Source organism: Trachymyrmex cornetzi, unplaced genomic scaffold (assembly GCF_001594075.2).
Source record: "Trachymyrmex cornetzi isolate Tcor2-1 unplaced genomic scaffold, Tcor1.1 scaffold557, whole genome shotgun sequence".
Classification (NCBI taxonomy): Eukaryota; Metazoa; Arthropoda; class Insecta; order Hymenoptera; family Formicidae; genus Trachymyrmex; species Trachymyrmex cornetzi.
Window position 1 is genome coordinate 272,670 of NW_017299868.1, and position 19,830 is coordinate 292,499.

A 19,830-nucleotide genomic window follows, 5' to 3' on the forward strand; every position below is an offset into this window, starting at 1 on the left:
CGTTCCTTTGCGGCATAATTGCAGTCGAGTCTCTGACTATGTCAGTCTCTATGTCTATCAGTTTATTGGTGATTGGTTTCGCTTGGGTGTGGTATCGACCAGTCATTGGTCTCTGTTTAGCACTAGCCTCCGTTTTGCCGTTTATTTATTCGACACTAACATCGGGATCTTCATCTCAGCAACGTGATAATTACAGGAGATTATAGATTATGTTTATTAAGTTACTTTAAAAGAGTGATTTATCTTAAGATGCATTAAATTATTAATTTTATACATTTATTTGATTTTTTTTTTCTCCATTTTCTTTCTCTTGTGTGCATATTTAATGTTCTTGTATATCCTTTAGGCTGCGCAAGTCGTCTTCGCCTCCATCGGGAAATCGGGCGCTCTTTCGATCGTTCGTGAGTGGAGTGTGTCCCAAGCCTGATCTCGTCGCTCGGTGAAACGCTCTTGCAAAACGATTAACCAATCGGGCTCACTCCCCGCACCCAATCTCGTCTGAGTCTCCCACAGCGAACTTCCTCGGTGCGGCAACAATCGATCGGATGCGGGACTCGAATATTTAAAGTAAGTAAATGAGAGTACTACTTAAAATAAAAAAAAATGTTATTTATACTTTTTAATACATGTATTAAGACTGTGTAGGAGCATAAAATTATTTATTAAGTGTATTTCTTCTGTACAAAGCTAGTTACTCATTAAAAAATTTTATGTCTTAAACAATGTTCACAAAATATCATGATATATCATCAGTCCTGTAAATAATTGATTCCTTCTGAAAATGCTCCATTGCATTCAAATGCGAATGTCGTTGATTCTTTTATAAGAAGCCCCATCGTTGAATGATATGATAAAGAATATGAATACATATATCCATTATTCACACGTTCATAGATTCATCATCATTATTAAAATAAAAAGTAATCTGACACTTACAGATACGATGAACAGTAGCCACACGAGTTGTAACTAAATATTGGCTAGGTTATTGGCTATAGCCCAACAGATAAAGCAGCTTTGCATCTTTTTTTAATATGAATAGACGCAGTGAAGGACTAAGGGCAAAAACTATTATAAAGAATTTTACAACAGATACAAAGTTTTCTTTAATGAACATAGTCATTATGTTTTAACCCATGTGTTTTAACATGACTTTAACGTTCATCGTATTTGGATCCACGTTATTCCAAAAATTCCCTATTATTGTATTATTAATAAATTATATAAAATATAGTCTAAACGGTCTTTAAAGAAACAATTTCTCATCTATGTCTCAATGAAACTATACGATTTATTATAATTTCCAATCGCATGTCAATTTCACTTTTTAATTGTTTGTGATAATTTTTCAAAATTAATTATCACTTAAATATTTTTTAAATTATCAGTCACTTATATCGACAGTCGGTAAAGCTACCGTAAATTTTATCAATTGTTAATAATTTGCGATCTGTTTTAAATATTCAAAAATCGAGAGCACTCAAGTTTACAATTGCAAGCTTGATCTTTTATATGCTATCAATACATCCGGAAAAAATTTGTACTTCAAACGGAATATTAGCTTTAAGGCTTTTGGTTCCACAAATGTACTAAAATTAACTTTAATCTCGGTTTTTAACTTATTATTTATCTTTTTCTAATCCATACAATTAGGAAAAGATAAACAGTAAAAATTGAACCAAGATTAAAAAATTAATCTTACATTAGACCGGGCTTCAATCTCACATTATTTAATATACTTATGCCTTCGACCCCCTTCAATGTCATTGCAAGTTGCGTGCATAAAGATGTATGTAAGTGTGTAGGTACGTATCACTATCAAGCGTGTGACTCATCCTTTCTCGCACGCGCGGATGTCGCCTGAGCCTGACGTTGTCGAAGATGGCGACGAATGGCGGTGTACGTCTCCTGCTCCTAGGAGTTTTGTGTACTTTTCTCTTGAAACTATGCAATGGCGCGGCGACGGACATCAAATTGGACGCCAAGGCTCAGCTGTTGCACCGGCTCGACAGTCTCAATCTTCTGCTCTACACGTTCCTATTGATTTTAACCGTTTTAACAATATGGATGTTCAAGCATCGTCGCTTGAGGTTCCTCCATGAAACTGGTCTGGCTGTCATCTACGGTGAGAGTCGTCTGCTATCAACAATTTTTAGCTCTTTCTTTTTTCTTGTTAATACACGAATGTAAATACGACATAAGCAAATTGCACGAGTATGTATCGTCAAGGGCACGTATCACGTTCTTTCATTGTACCTCCGTCTATTTATGGAATGACAACTTGCAAATTTTACACATTTACTTAACTCGTATACTTGTGTTACGAAATCCCTGTCCCAACTTTCAATTTTTTTCGTTAAAATTATTTTTCCTTTTATGTATAAATTAACTGAAAAAAATAAGTATTATTACAGACTTTATTACAAAATAATCAAAATGAGAGTCTAGTTATAAAAGTCGATGATCATAATATTATTGGTAATCTAACGATAGAATATGATCTAATGAAAAGCATTTTATGAGATTAACATTTGTGAAGTTTTTATAAAACAATTATAAAATAATAAATTTCTTAGAAGATCTTATATAGATATGTGTTTTATTATTGTTCTTAAACATTTGGATAAGTTAATTTTAGTTTGATAACAATGAATAAAATTCAAAGTGTCTTAATTTTTAAGACTTTTATAATAAAAATTTGTGAATGATTTCATAGCTCATATTATTCTTATTTTGGAATCTGAAATAAAATTGAGTACATCATTAAAACACATTCTTAAATATAATTTTATTTATTGCTGCTGATAACATGTTAAATAATTCTGTTTATTTGGGAAACTGCAAGATAATTGTATTTATTTAGGATAAAATTGCTTGTTACAGGCTTAATCATAGGAGCGATAATACGTTATGGTTTCACGACGAGCAGCACTATTCTGCATATGCCGGTGGTTCCAGATAATTCCAGCAAATACAATCAGTCTGTACCACCAGATACGCTATGGTTACGTTTCCCGGAAGACAAGGGTGGTGGTGTCGTGAAGAACAAAACATTCGCGTACTCGTTTCGTGGCGAAATTTACAAGGAAGATAATGAAATCGATTTGAAGGTGAGTCCTTCGTGAGATGACAAGTTACAGCATTTGTCTAAAGAAAATTTTTAGCAAACAAATTGTTAGCAAATTGTTGCCATGTTGGCATCAAACTTACTCAGAGTTGGTAACAAATTCAGTGCCAGATGTACCAACAATAAGTTCATGTTTTGTTAGCTGGCATATCAAGACTGGCGTATCAAACAGTAAATTAGCAGCAAAAGCGAGCTAATCTTTAGTTCGCTTTGTTTTTGGTCGATTTTCGCTATGAGCTTGTCATCAAGCTTTACACAGTTTCGCTAAATTGGTCTCATGTTATGTCAACAGTTTTTGTTATATATCTGCCACCAATTTGCTGACATTGAATACAACAGAATTTGCATCTAATTTGGTGCTTTTTTGTTTCGATAAAATTTGGAGCAAGTCTTTGACAAAATTTGTTTTCGATAGACTTAGCTAATTGGGTTGTTTATTGATTTTTAAATAAACCTATGTAATTATTACATTAAACTTGAAGTCATTTTGCTTTTAAAACAGTTTATTTAATGGATGTAATGGTTGTTGTTGCAGGCAACTTTTGATCCTGAAATATTTTTCAATATCATATTGCCTCCCATTATCTTCCATGCTGGATATAGTTTGAAGCGTGTAAGTATATTGATGTGCTTATTTCTTTGTTGGAAAGTCATAATAATGGGATACACACCATGTGGTTCCTATTTATAACTCTTTGATAATCGAATTCTTACAGAGATACTTCTTCAGAAATTTAGGTGCAATTCTTATGTATGCTTTGATAGGAACCTCTATATCAGCTTTTGTTATTGGGTAAGCTTCTTCTTTAATGTTATCTTATTGTGGAAATCTTGAGAAAAAGTATTAATTTATATGTCACATGTCTGTTATTATAGATTTTGTATTGTTATTGATATATATTCTCTCTTTCTTTTATTTTCTTTTTTTTTAAAGGTGCCGTTTTCACATATTTCATACTTAATTATTTTTTAATTATTGCATGTTTATGGCTGTTATCAGACTCTTGGCAACAAAGTATGTTTATAGAAAGTATTGCAGATCTTTGCATAGCTCGTACTTTGACCGAGCTTATCTACTTTCTGTCTCACCACTTATAACTAAAAACAGTTCGTGTTTTCCTTTAACGACTTGTAAATTTTATTTTAATGAATCGATATCGTATTATCTGTATAGAGCTCTGATGTATGCCTTTGTACAATTGATACCACATCTCTCCACGTCGTTCACGTTTCTGGATACCTTATACTTTGGCGCTCTAATATCGCCTACGGATCCTCTGACAATAATATCCATCTTCAACGACCTACATGTAGACGTTAATCTGTATGCTTTGGTATTCGGCGAGAGTGTATTGAACGATGCGGTCGCCATTGTACTTAGTGGGTTAGTATACAGAAATTTTACAGAATCAATCCTACTTTATTTTCCCTGATTTTTGGATTCTTTAGCGAAATCGATTTTTTCTGCAAAGAAATCCTTGTGACAGAAAAAATTAAGGATTCGAAATTAGCCAAAAAAGTTGCGTTATACTGAGAAAAAGACACTTAAAAATTTATTCATGAAATGACAATCTTGTGTTTCGAAACACAAGATTGTCATATAGGAAACACCCGTGAAAGCCTCAAGAATATTATTCATGAAATGTTTACTTCACTGAAATAAAGGTTTATTACGGTGAAAATTTTATTTCTAGCAAATAAACCATCTATTTTGTTTTTTTTTACAATTAATGAAATATATATTTCTCAGAAATGTATATTTTGTCACTATAGACAAATTTTTGTATAATCAATAAATATCCGAGAAAATGTCACGTGTAACTTGCGAATATTACGGCTTTTTTTCTCAGTGTATGGATTCAATAAAAAGTGGACGTTACATGGAGTTATTTAACAATAAATTGCAGCTATAACTTAGATATACTTTCAATATAAATGCAATATTGAAAATATTCTGATATTTCAATTCAGCTCAATACAGAATTACGCGGAACGATACCAGTCGGGATCGGGTGGTTTCGAAACCGTGGCGTTCTTCCAGGCGTTCGGAGACTTCGTTGAAATATTTAGTTTGTCCCTCTTTATCGGTGCTACGATGGGGTGCATCACTGCATTATTGACCAAGTTTACCAGGGTTCGAGACTTTCCTCTCTTAGAGTCGGCGTTATTCGTTTTAATGTCATATAGTACATTTTTAATCGCCGAAGCTACCGATCTTACAGGTAATGCATAATATTTTTGCATGTGTTACATTACGACATTAGAAATAAAGAATAATACAAATCTTTTTCTCTTAAGAACTACTATTAATAAAAGTAGTCACCGTTGACTCAACAGCTTTTTCACGCAGAAAGAAGTTTTCTCATTTCCTTTTTGATAAAAACTAGGATTAGTGTCTATTTAAAAATGAAATCTAATAGAAAAATTTTTTCATTAATCTAGGGACTATTATGATTTTATTATGAAATTTTAGGCGTGGTTGCTGTTCTCTTCTGTGGAATATGCCAGGCTCATTACACATACAACAACTTGAGTCTGGACTCGCGCCAGCGTACAAAACAACTGTTCGAGCTGTTAAATTTCTTAGCCGAGAATTTCATATTTAGTTACATCGGCGTCTCGATGTTTACCTTCCCAAAACACCATTTCGATCCTGGCTTTATTTTCGCAGGATTTGTATCCTTACATTATATATCTACAGAGGTTATACCAGCGCCATTGGACACTCATTTGATTTTTTCCGATTAATTCTAAAAGAATCTCTAAGTGAAAGAATTCTCTTAAGTGAATCGTTTCAATTTAATACTATATACAACGTAATTGTCGAAAAAATATCATTAAGTAGATATCAAGCAAATTCTATATATTCAATTTATTTATTTAATTTAATTCATAAAATACTTTATCCTTAACATACTTTATAGCTATGCGCGTTACTGGGTCGCGCGGCTAATGTTTATCCATTATCCTTCATACTAAATCTGGCGCGAAAGCCGAAGATATCGTTAAACTATCAGCACATGCTGTTCTTCGCGGGATTGCGTGGCGCTATGAGTTTCGCTCTCGCCATCAGGAACACCGTGTCGGACGCCAGGCAAGCTATGTTGACCACAACTAGCTTGATTGTTATACTGACGGTTATTCTACAAGGAGGTGCAACAACGCAATTTTTAAGCTGGTTCAATATTCCGTGAGTAAAATACCTAAATGTAACTAAATATTTATTTGTTTTTTTTTATTTTTATTAAAAAAAAAATAAACGAATTTTTTCTGACGTTAATAATTTGTTATTTCTTATTTCCATTTAATTTGTTATCAGTACAATTGATTTTGCTTTTCATGGTATCACTTAAACTGTTTTTTTTTTCTTTTATAGAGTCGGAGTAGATGAAGAAATAGAAGGACTTTCTCATAATGGAACGCGCAGTGTAAGTATGACATAGTTTTTATTCGACAATCGTGTTCTCTATCTCGTGCTATCTAGAAGAATTAGTATCACGTAATGCTGGATAGAGACATTATGTAGGCTGTTTGCATATATACACGTGTATATTATTATATTTGTGTTTGTATAATTTTGACACTCTATACATGACTAAGTACGATTGATAGCAAGATTTATGATTATCTGAATATAGCATTTTGCATGTGTAAAGCAGTTTTCTTATACTCTGTATGATGATTAATTATTTATAACTTTGACAATATATATATAATAATTAATAGAATAAATATAACGACGTACGCTATATTAAAACGAGTATAGGAGTATTTGCTTTAAAAAGACATAAAAGCGTAGGCATTTGTGCATGTAAGTTTTATTGTTTTATATAGTGATCTTTTTTTATGATGTTGCTTTTACCCAGGTGTACAATTTGTTGAACACTATCGGAATGCATACTGATCAGCTGAGTTTATTATAAATCGTTAATTATAAAATTGAAGCTTCGAAAATTTTGTTTTGCCATGCTCCTGCTAGTTTTCTTTTTGTATGAAAAATAATATTGAAGTATCATAGATTCAAAAAGTTAACAATGAACTGAATGCTATATAGCGATTGACATCGGTACAATGTCGGTGAACTCAATTTTTCGATGTTATAGCTACATAGTTGATATGAAAACATAGTTAATAGTTAAAAGTATACATATACCTACCTACTTAAAGTTCTGCAAAATGTTTTGTGATTTTTTGAATCATGAATAACATTTGTACAAAATTGTTTTACCGAAATTGTATCGATACTTAATCCTCGCATCCTGCGAACTTGCATGCATGTTTGTTACATTACTTTGTAATATTCGACAGTGAATTGTAAATATTCGCGGCTAAAAAAACGCGCGCGCGAATGTTACGATTTACAAGACAATTTAATTTATCAATGTTAATAGTCTGGCGGCGAGATTGGCTACGGTGATCTGGACATACGTAGGGGAAGAAGTCCGCCGGTACGTTATCACAATTAAAGATTGACTTGACGCACTATTTTCCTGTTTGACAATTGAAAGTTTAGACGATTTGACTTATTTTTTTGTGTGATTTCGATGACTCACCCATTCTCACAGTTCGATTTATTATTTACACATAAATATTAATATAAATATATTAATTTAATAAAATCATTCAGCATTTATGTAGTAGATAGTACATACCATACTGAGTAAAAAAACCTTAGTGAACTTAGGTTGAAAACTTAACTATACATGGTACTACCTACCATATAAATGCTGAATGTTTTTTTTTTACTCCTTATTTAAAGTGTATTAAAATTAATAATTGTTGGAATTTTGTTTTCAAATTACATATATTGGTAGAACTCGAATAGTATTAATAGGATCTATAACTAAAAGTGAAAATATTTCTCTTTTTTTTGTACTTTGGAGGGAAAGCATGCTAGATTTACAAAGATTACTACGCTATATTTTCAATTTTGATTTTTTGGTATAAAAAATGGCGAAACTCTTTTTATTTAGTAAATGTTCACTCTTACACAGCCCACACCAAATGACTTCCAAGTGTCTTTGACCTTAACTCTCAAAGAGGTTAAGATCACTGACCTTTTCCGTCATTATTCATTGAAAAGTTACGAGCAAAAAAGTTTGAAAAAAGGTGACTCTTATCCACACTATATAAAATAGACATTCTCCGCTCAAAAATATATTTTACATAATTAAGTTGATACAGAATTATTTATCGGATATAAAGAAGCCATTATTTCGAAGAATTGTGGTATTCGTACATTATAATCGTTATTGTCTTTCAAATAAAAATTCAACTATTAGTGTAAGTAATGTTCTTGTGTTATATACCAAAGCGTGGTAAAGCAGCGCGCATCGTTCTATGTTTTGTGTTTATTTCCTGCTTTATTAAAATAGATTTCCTTCTTTAAAAACAAAAATTCTCTGCTTTAAAATAGGTTTCCTTTGCGAGAAAATCTTTGTTTTTAAAGCAGGAAATCTATTTTAAGGTACATTTTTTGTTTTTAAAGTGTCCCATTCATAAAAATTGTTTTGCTCATAACTTTTCAGTGAGTAACAAGCGATGGAAAAGGTCGGTGACCTTGACCTCCTTGAGGATCGAGGTTACTCGGAGGTCATTTGCGGGCTGTGTAAAGGTGAACATTTACCGTGTTAACTTCACAGATCCTACTTTTGAGTATCCGTGAAGTTAACACTACATTTGGTAAAACTATAGAATAGGGGACCCCCCTCCTATGACCTTGACCTTGACATATGTTGTCAAGGTCATGACCCTGAATAACCTCCAACAAGTTTTAGCCGTCGCTCGTCCTTCGTTAAAAAGTTATTAACAAAAGAAATTTGAAAAATAACGTATTATTTCTGCTATATATGCAATATTAAATACTATTCTACATAGATTTTTACTTTCAACATGAAGCAACTTTCACTCCCCTTACCCCTGCTTCAGGGGAATAATGCAAATGTTAATTAAAAGTTCTTTTGTATATATTTTGACTTATTCTTTTAATTAAATCACATGGAAGTCGTTTTTATATAATTCTTTATAAAAATAAAAAAGAATTCTCTGCATTTTTTATATTAAAAAACCAAAATTGTAAAATTGCAGCCGAAACTCTGTTCAAAAATAATTGTAAAGTATAGATCTCTGCTAGTACTAACCAGAAATGTCACTGGAATTGGATAAATTATAGCGCAACACATTTTTCTCCAATATTGTCTTTTATACAGTGTGTTAAAAAGAAACCATTCAGAATTTATATAGTAAGTAGTACACATCATACTGAAAAAGCATTAGTAAACATAGGTCGAAAATTCTACCGTTTTTGAGATATAAATAATTTTGTTTGTTAATATCATAACTGATATTAACAAACAAAATTATTTATTGACTTCTACGTGTCCTATACGACGTGAAGATTTACTTCAATGTTTACAAATTGTTTTGAATATTTTGATTTAATTTCCTTGTTTATTTACCATATAAATACTGAATGGTTTTTTTTTAATATCTTATATATGCACATACAGTTCATACAGCACCATGCAATTCTCGAAAAAGTAACTGCATGCATCAAGTGTCGCTTGATATGTTTATTGAAACTTTTTTTTTTTATTGTAGCATGTGAATGTAAATCAATTATATGATTTATAGTTTATACGATCCGTCTACTCATAGCTCATATTGCAAATTGCAGATTTATTTTATTAAGGCTTTTGATCGAATTTGTTAACTGCACGTGCCTCTGGTTATTTTTTCTAGTATGGTTTTTGTTATCCATTCTGTATATTGGAGAGTAGCTGGAGAACACTGAAATACCTACATTCATTAACAATACCTACACAGACATGTTTAATATGGAACACCAAAATCATGATTAATAAGAACGCATGTATTTCTTCATAACTTAATAATAAATGAAGGTAACTCCGAACATCCAAAAAGGATGTCATTAGTATATTAATATAACAAAAAATCCAAAAAAAAGAGCAAATAAAAGTCAGCGTAGTAGTTAATACGCAATCTTAAATCTTTAATCCAGAAAATAGAATTTTTATTCCAAAAAATAATAGTACGTTTCAGTTCACTTTGGAACCATCCTCAGCAATACAATTTCAAAATATCAATCCCTTTATGTCCAAGAAAAAATCACCATCATATTAACAGATTTGATGTTGTAATCTATTTGAAACATTAAAATTATCTTATAAATATCTCTATCCAACAAATTACAAATTAACATTAAAAAACTGGTGACTCACCCCAAGGACATAGAAGGAATTCGTCTTGACACATTTGATCAATTACAATTTATATTCACTAAAGACTATATCAAGTTAAAAAGCGCATGTTGATCGCAGCTCGAAACATGACTAATACATTTAATATAATAAGAAAAACATGTTAGATCAACAACGAAAATAAAAAGAAAAAAGACAATGTCAATACATAAACAATAATTTGTATAACCGACAACATATAACTATTTGATATCTTTTAATAATTGTATATAAGTTTGATGTACACCCTCTGTATCTGAGCGTAAATTGAGACTATTTTGTTGCACGAGTATATGAAGACACTCAGATATTAAACGTTTATTAAGAAAACGCTCTTCATCTAGAATCATCTAGAATCACGACATTCTCCCAATCGAAGTCATGATCAAATTCAATCCGATATTCTGTGATCACCGATTGGTTGTTACTATTCCGATTAATATGATTACGATGCTCAGCTAATCTAATTTTAAGTTTTCTTCCTGTCTGTCCAACACAAGAGGCATCGCAGGATTTACATGAGATACACAACATTTTTTCTTTTTTCTCTTGGGAGGATATCTTTATGTCCCTTAATCAAACTATTTAATTTATTTAAGCTAGTAAAAGCTAACGTAGTGTTAAAAGTTTTACTAATTCTTTTGAATTCGTCTGAAATTTTTGGAATATAAGGTAGTACAAACCAAGAAGTACAATCCCTCTTGATTTCTTTACTTGATTCTTTCTGTTGTATCGTACCTTTATGAATGAGAATTTTTAAACGTGCGTTAATAGTATTAAAAATTAAATTAATAGGATAATCATTTTATATTAATATACTAATGACATCCTTATTATTATGTACTTTTATGTGCTTAAAAAAAATTAAAGATATGTATACGTATTTTGATTTTATTTTAACGCGTTAATAAATATATGTTTATAAATAATAAATAAGAGTGGTGTACTTTTGTTTAAAGATTAAAGGAAAACTCGCAGAATCATACAGGATGGATAACTGATGCATTGTTCACATTTCACAGTATAATTCTATGCAGGACGGATCGTTACCAGGCGGTGGTAGTAGCAGTGGTGGTATCGGTGGCACAAAACCTAACGAAAAGGCGTTGCTCGCGAGAATTTGGGGCGATTTTGATACCAAATACATGAAGCCCTTGTTAACGCATTCCAGGCCTACGTTATTAGAAACGTTGCCGGTCTGTTGTAGTCCGCTAGCGAGAATTCTCACAACCACGCAACAAATGACGCAGGTACTGTATCGGTCGAGTGTTGAAAACTTCGTTTTAAAACATCAACTATAACTGTATATCATTTTAGATGTCTATATTATATTGTTACAACATAATACATTAGATTATGGAATAAATGAAAATAATTTTACCACATCTATAATATAATTATTATATATTGCAACAGGACGAGGTTGCGAGAAAGGTTGATTCAGATTCGGACTTCTGCTTGGAAGATCGCGAGATGGAACGACGCAGGACCAGCGTTCAGCCGGTGAGTTTCCATCAGCCTAATCTCAATTATACTGTTAATCCGTGCTATCAGCCTAACAACAGCACCACAGACGTCGGCACTAATCCGGACGAGCCCTATGTAATTCTCAATTTACACAGAAGGTAGAACTAACAGCAATCCTAACACCACCACCTTTTGTGTATCTGAACTTTTTAGGCCGAAGAAAGGAAAAGCGGGAGAATGGAAGAGTCGTGTATACATATTTCGCGTTAAACGCGGAATTACAATTTACTTAATTAATTCCTATGTAACTTGCTTTACATTCGCATTCGTTTATAGTCGTATACAATTTCGCTAAAGTTTCATTCTTTATTTTCCACAAAGACGACTAATACATCATACAAATGAATCTCTTATCTTATTTTTTTTTTAATTCTTTACTTTTTGACTGTAAGTGTAAAATAATAGCCTGCGGCTAGTGTGTGTACACTGTATATTTATACGCATGTTCTCTATACTGTATATGTAATACAGACAATACGTAGAGGAGATGTAATCGCGCGAACGTTCACTTTACATTCGACTTTAATAATCGCCTCTTCTTTCTTTCATTCTTTTATATAAAATACAAGCTTGAATGTCTATTGCACGTAAGACTAATTTTATCTGGATGATATAATGTTTTTGATTTTTGTTTTCGATTTCCGAGTTCAAAACCTCGAGTGAAACAGCAACAGTGGTAATCGAGGATTCGGATGTGATAGCAGCATAACTCGAAATGGTACCTTTTTTTAGGAGAAACGAGTTTAAGAGTTCAGTAACTAATTTCAAAAGATGGAAAAAATCAGATCTACAAATAAATACTTTTATATAATTATACAGTTCTAATGATGACTATCACCAATTAAATATCTCAAGTTTTATGCTGCTATTGCAATCAATGTCTCAATTTTGAAAACGACAATGATAACTATAAAAATACACCGTGAATTTTTAACAAATCCGCTTGCTTAAGAATAAGGGGAATGTACGTATGCTATTTGTTAATGCAAACCTTTTTTCTGCTCTGCCCCAATCTTATAACCCCGTACGTGACAGATAGTGAAATGTTAACAAGTCAATCGCCGTTGCGTGCGAATGACTCCTCGTAACTGCGTATTCTTTTTTGTTGAAGTGGTTTATAACTGTGCAGCAAATAACTATTCTAGTCAACGATTGCCTATGATAGACACATAACAAGAATTAATGAATAGACAATAGCGTGTGATATTCATTGCATAGTGATGGAATAAATTTCTTATTTATAAACTCGATTCGAAAATTATGTTTAATGTACGTAGAGATGACAAGCTTTTCTCTGAGCTTTTTTTTGTTTGTGTGTCTTTCCCTTCTTCTCTTTAGAGGGAAAAAAAATCACAGTCACGTATATTTGCGGAGCGCACGTTTGATCGTACTTTTTTTTCATCGGTTTTTCTAGAGAGAGAGAAACGGTGACAGTGATGATTCCAATTCCGATGACGAAGACCTCAGACTCATCGGAATGGAGGGATTTATTCCGTTACGAACGTTGTAGCCGGGAAAACGCTCGACGAACGATCCATGTGTACCTAAGACCTATACGGCAAAAGACAGATTCTTCTCTTTGAATAATTGCGAATAGGTCATAACACGCGGTGATTTTTCGAAAGTATTAATATGTACGTATAGTTTTAATGAGAACGAAGATGATATATGCCGGTTTGTCGGTTTTTTTTTAATTATAATACATATTTTGAAGTATAATATACTTCTATTTGTACATAGAGAATGTTAGAGAAGAAAATTCGGGACCTGGAGAGTACATAGTGTTTATTGAACTGAATAAGAAACAATGCTTTTCTAATCTCAACAGAGTTTTAACGCGCGAGTATCACGTGCGAGCACTCCCGGATTCTTTCTTTTCTGACCACTGAAATGTTTGCCAAATTCTTTGCGAGGCTCAAACGATCGAGCATTAAACATAATTTTCAATGTTCATTAATTCTAATCGCGCGAGAATTGATGATTGTAACTGTAAAGACGGAAAAGGCATTGAGGCTGTATTGCTGCTGTGATCTTTTAATCCTTACTGTAAAAAGTTATATATTCATTTTTATAATTGTTTATTTATAAGCTGACACAAAGTGGGAAAAAAGAGTATTCGTACATCTCGTCTTTTTTAAGACAACTTTACATGAAAATGCAATATTTCCGACAGAACAGATCGTTTTGTTGTAATATTGCAACATTAATTTTAAAATTCTTTAAAATTTCTTGCAAAATTTTATTCGAAAGAATAAGATTGCGGATACTTATTTTACCGACTTTGATCCTCGAGCGTTTTTTTTTGCATGCAATCAATTTTTTAATATTAAAGGATCTCTGGTATTAATCATCTTGCAATCGCGCTGCCGGCATACTTATCCGTTTAATATTTGCATGCCGCAATATACTACTTCACACGTACCTATCTTACTTAATTAACGTTATTTTCTCCTTTTAGTTGTATATTTTTATATTATTTATTCACAGACGAGTGTCAGGAGCTCTGCACGTAGATCGCAGTTGTGAACATGATACTTTTAAGATATTTTTGGCGTTTTAAGATTTATTTTAAGGTCCCAACATTATATGTTTTATATAATTGTTGCCGATGATCTGTCCATGTATCTATGTTTAAATATTGAGCTGTTAAGCGTTAACTTATGTAAGATATATTTCCTAAATCGTTGTTAATTTAAAAAAAACGTTAAGGAGTTTTTATCAGATTTAATTCCTTTAAATCTCGCTAAGATAGTTATGGCAGTGATATTACGGGCTCGTACATTTACTTTTATATTAATGTAACTGTTACTTATAATTTGATAACGAAGTCAATATTGCAGACGCAATGTAATTTCCAGGCGTGATACTATAGGCAACGAAACCATGCTCGTTGCTTAGTCGATTGTTGTCGTTTTTTTTTCTTTTTTTAAAATAAAAATACGCAGTATTACTTACCAGCAGATTATTCTTATAAAGAATAAATTATCTACGTATATATACAAGTAGGAAATCGACAAAGTTGAAACAATGTGCTTTCTGCTGGCAAACTAGCACCTTGCAGTTTTTTGTAAATAGAGAGTTAGATAAGTTTTATTTTTTCTGGCCTTGCGAGTTAGATTCACTTTGAAGCCGGATTTTGATTCGAAGTAAATTCTAGGCCTATCTCGATGACACAATCAGCCAGTCCGTTCTGTAAATAACGTTACAATCTCAGCTCGTGTACGCGATATACGTAAAAGTTATCTGATCCGCCAGATTGAATGTAAACGATTAATCGATTAATGTCAAACGGCTTACATGTGAGAGAAGATATGGTTCTGGAGTCGATTCTTGATGTGTGTTTAATACTTTGTGGGACAGCTGGGGACCGTGATGATGATGGGAGAAGTTAGTCCGGGACCACTACCGCTGCACACACGAGTCGCCCTGCCCGGTCTGGTCGGCAGACACTTATAAAATCTTTCTTTATAGCCGATTGACCGTTTCGTTTCACCTCGCTCAATCACTTTCGTACACAATTCCTGTCCGGTTATCAGTTCAAAATCAGCCGCACGGTGATTTTAGATTGTATATATTTATTGCTGTTGTAAATTTTAATATATCGTACAAGTTTCAATTATTTAACAAGTTCTTCACCTAGCCAAAGCGACAAGGGTGCCAAGAACCGTATTAATTGCAAAGAATCAATTGATATCTGATATCATAACGTGCTGCCGATTTTGATGAAGTCTTTCTAAGCGATTGTATGTATACTGCAACCGATGACAGAAGCTCGCGATAGGAGCTCTAAGAATCATAATAGAAATTGCTGTTGACTTTTGAGGAACCAGTCGTGCTTCCTGTGTAATTTTTAATAGAATAGAATGGAAAAAAACAAACGACATTTTAGGAAATATTTCCAATATATATACACGTTCATCGGTTTCTCTAGATAGATTAATTTTGAAGAAATCATGCCATATGTTGAATATTTCTTCGCGAGCTTTAATTATAGTACTCTAAATGTGTGATGAAAGTGATGTGTACAGAATGAGTCGCGTGATCCATTACACGTTAATATCTTATATAATACATACATCGAATAATTATATAACAATAATAATTATATTATATATATTATATTATGTAATAATATATATATATAACATTATGTAATAATTATTGCTATGTAATTATTCAAGATATCTGCCGAATTCTTGAAAGTGACTTAATGAAGAATGCATCATTTGCTTGCCAATTGTACAATTACATAAAAAAATCAATATGTGTCTTTGTTTTTCTTATATAATATAATACCTAGTATGTAAATAATGTATTCTTTTTTACTGTTAAGTGTCACCATTAAGAATTTGTTAAAAGTTTAGATTAATTAGTGAGATATTAACTTGTTACAGATTATGCGCGACTCGCATACAGTAACTACGAAATATGAAAATTATAATTAATATATGTAATCGATGAAATAATGATATAGCGCAAGAATCGACCTGTATCTAATCGATATACGTAGGGATGAAGCTAAATCAGTTCAGAATTAGTCAGAGATACGCAGTAAGATTTGTACATCGACTTGGCATCCAGGACAAACTATGTAGATTGATTTCGCGTTGCGTGAATATATTCTATTTGAAGGTATTCCGCATTGATTTGATAACGAATAAAGTCACGTTACGTAATCAGATTTTTTCGTCTTACGAAATTATTGAATTTAGATATTCACAGCAGTCGGTGAATTGACTTTGCCGTTATGTACAAAACCTAGCAACTATTTACGCGGAGTGCCGGAAACTCCGTTTTACTGTTTATATTATAACACTTTAAAAACTCCTGTTGCCTTGCTGCAATCGTATCAAATTATTACACCAAATGCGAGAAATCGTATGAATTCTTACATCACCGAAAAGTGTTGTCTCCGTATTAAGAAGAGATTCATACGATTTTCCGTTTTTAATTATTTTCATAATTTTGAATTGTTATACATATAATGAATAAAAGTTATGTGTTACAATATCTATGTGATTGATTTTTTAATATAGTAGCAGCAGAGGGCGCGACCGTGAGCTTTAATCACACGTATTCTTAATGATATGCAACATTACAACGCGATAATGTACAAGACAGGTTTAAGAGGATTTATCAATTTTTAATTTGTACTTTCGAGCAAAGGGTATATTTATCAGCTTCCTGATATTGTTACGATACTGTTGCGAATTCTCCGGTAGAGTAAAGTTAGATCTACGCTACTCCCGAAAAGAAATGTACTTCAGTTATAATTTTTAAATAAGAATGCGAATACGGCGTGAGGATGTGAGAGAACTTTTAATTTAGTCGTTGGCTGTGAAGATTTAATGAACGTTGTTCGCGAACGTAGAGTATAGATATTAGGAGAATAAATCCTTAGGACAATGTTCAAATAGCATTGTATTTATCGATTATTATCGACAAACATATATCGATTCGCGAATTAATTCTTCGAAATAAGTATGGTGTTCACGAAGAGATTGTTCTGAGATAAATTGTAACGATCTGCGCTATGGTGAGCGGAATCGCAAGATGAACGTATTGTGCTCCTCCGTATAAATATTCGTGTTCGTGAATCCGATGTATAATGTGTAATCGTAACGCATACTTGCAATGAGTATAACAACGTTGTGATACCATGTACCACACTTTGCAATGTTTAATAAAGTATTTGTAAAAACATGTGCAAGGTCTATTCTTTCACCATTATTTCGGGAAGGCTAAAAACATGTTTAAGAAGAACACATATTTATTTGTTATTCAAGAAAGTTTTCATAATTGTACTTTACAGTCTTGATAAAATTCTTGATAAAATTCTTTGTACACATACGTCATGTAGCCTTTCAAGCCTCACATAACTTGAATTAATATTTTCCTCATTTGTTGGATGTTAAAAATAATTTCACGTATGGAAAGAAACTTTGGAAATAAAGGGGGAACGATATCTAATGATCAGCGTCTACCTATAGAATATTTAAAATGTATCTATAAACCAAGGAGCTTTAATGTGGGGGAATGATTATATTATTGAATCTATATCCTCTCTATTTGTATCTCAACTCGTCTCTCAACTTTCAAATTCATTATCGAGCGTGTAATAAACAAAACAGTTATTCAACTTTTAAGTTAAGCGTATTGAAATTTAATGTACTACAAGCTTAAATTTCATTAATATTTACATTAATAGTTATTTCAATTACGATTAATTAAATGTCATTTATAAAAGTATATTAAATTTTATTACACTTAATTTTTCAGTTACTGTAAACTTAAATCTCATTAATATGTGCATTAATAGTCTTTTCAGTTACAGAGAAATTAAACTTTATTCACCAATGTATATTAAAAGTTAATGAAATTTAAGAACATTTCTAACAGTGTGGAAGCTGCAATTAGATGAATTAACAAAGTTACCATCCTTCCTTAGGATTGTAAATTGGGACAATAATATGCTTATCCATGTAGGTCATAATATCTTAGGGATGAATACCATATAGTCATATATGAAGGTACAATTTAAAATAATTTATACAATAATAATAATTCGTTATAATAATAATTCTTATAATTGATCATAAAATCATATTATTTGATATAACATAATTTTAAGATGAAAAAGGTGTATTCAGTATGTTTGGAGTTGATTGAGATTCAATTTATATATGCAATTGTCTTTAGGTATCCGACTACAGAATGCTTGGCCATCAAGAGAATAATAATTTCTGTTCCGTCAACATTAATGTCGGACCGGACTGCGAATGATTTGCGGTATCATACGAATACTAGGATATAATACATTTAAGCTTTGTGCGCAAGCCAGCGTCAGTTATTTGAGTGACAGTTGGTAGCCACTGGATTTAGATATTCTGCATAAGAATAATGTTCCGGTATACAAATTCCGTCAAAAACCAAGCGATATCGTGTGGGTGAACGTCGGTTGTGTGCATTGGATGCATACGACCGGCTGGTGCAATAATGTCGCGTGGAATGTTGGCCCGTTTACTGTCAGATAATATGAGCTGGCGATAGAACGTTATGAATGGAACAATTAGGTGCAAAAATTCAAATCAAAATCGTACCGATGGTGCAGCTTTCATGAAATTGGCACGCAAGACTAATCTCAGATTAGCAACTGTTCCATCTAATCAAGAACTGTCTGAAGCAAACAATAATATACAATTACTTAATACTCGAATTTTTTTAAAGACAAAGGTGTGAAAGTACAATATGATAATCAACTCAATTAAGAAGGAGAAAACGCATTATTGCCAAGATTGCAAATTATGTTCCTCATTTTTAATACATCATGCAATATATTATATATATATATATATACGTTTATACACAATATGTATATTTAAATTATTTAGCATTAGGAAACAAATTTTTCATTCTTTGCAAACCAAAGTGTTTAATATATTATTCTGCAAAGAGGAGGAGGAGGCGGAGGAGAAGAAATTTATGGTGTATTGCATAGAGATTGTGCGCTGAAGAAATCTCCTTCGTTGAAGGGATTTGATTGCTAGAAGAAGTATCGTATGAAAAAATTAATGAAAATTTATGATAATTTTACATGCTATTAATTATTGGTACCACTATGGTATCACCGTTGGATGTGGAATTATTATAACTTCATATTTTTCTCTTTCGTTTAATTCTAAATTCGAAAATTGTTGACATCTATATTGTGAATTTAACACCAAGCTTCTATTATAAAGAGTATAATGCTATACGTTTTATTTTACTTTTCATATTTTAACGCTATTATTATGTCACAAATATGAGTGCCAAAGGAATAGAGGAAATATAGTCCACTTTGCAAGTATTATTGTTTCATAATGTGGCTGAAGTTGTAATATTTAGCATTAAACTAAGGATGGATATCGAACTTTCGAT

General features: G+C 32.1%; 2 protein-coding genes and 1 pseudogene across 8 annotated transcripts in view; all 3 read left to right on the plus strand.

Moving 5' to 3' along the window:
* Window positions 1-266, plus strand: part of Tmem43 (Transmembrane protein 43) — a 4,154-nt gene extending 3,888 nt beyond the window's left edge. Inside the window, 1 exon segment of the mRNA XM_018514688.1 lies at window positions 4-266. Within this exon segment, the coding sequence (XP_018370190.1) occupies window positions 4-206 (203 nt within the window). The 3' untranslated portion in view covers window positions 207-266.
* A 1,584-nt stretch (window positions 267-1,850) lies between these two features.
* Window positions 1,851-15,960, plus strand: Nhe3 (Na[+]/H[+] hydrogen exchanger 3). 7 transcript variants are annotated; one of them, XM_018514718.1, is made up of 13 exons: window positions 1,851-2,125; window positions 2,884-3,110; window positions 3,663-3,740; window positions 3,844-3,920; window positions 4,302-4,511; window positions 5,099-5,349; window positions 5,601-5,803; window positions 6,052-6,317; window positions 6,504-6,555; window positions 7,519-7,575; window positions 11,409-11,636; window positions 11,803-11,889; window positions 15,274-15,960. In XM_018514718.1, exons 1-13 carry the CDS (start codon window positions 1,882-1,884, stop codon window positions 15,367-15,369), a joined length of 2,076 nt encoding a protein of 691 aa, XP_018370220.1. In that variant the 5' UTR covers window positions 1,851-1,881; the 3' UTR covers window positions 15,370-15,960. The 7 variants fall into 7 exon arrangements, with proteins under 7 accessions (XP_018370220.1, XP_018370225.1, XP_018370221.1 ...); XM_018514723.1 differs by having other exon boundaries at window positions 14,401-15,358; XM_018514719.1 differs by lacking the exon at window positions 15,274-15,960 and adding an exon at window positions 13,328-14,394.
* Window positions 15,961-16,425: 465 nt separating this feature from the next.
* On the plus strand, window positions 16,426-19,517 carry LOC108765836 (lysine-specific demethylase 6A-like; annotated as a pseudogene).
* The last annotated feature ends 313 nt before the right edge of the window (window positions 19,518-19,830 follow it).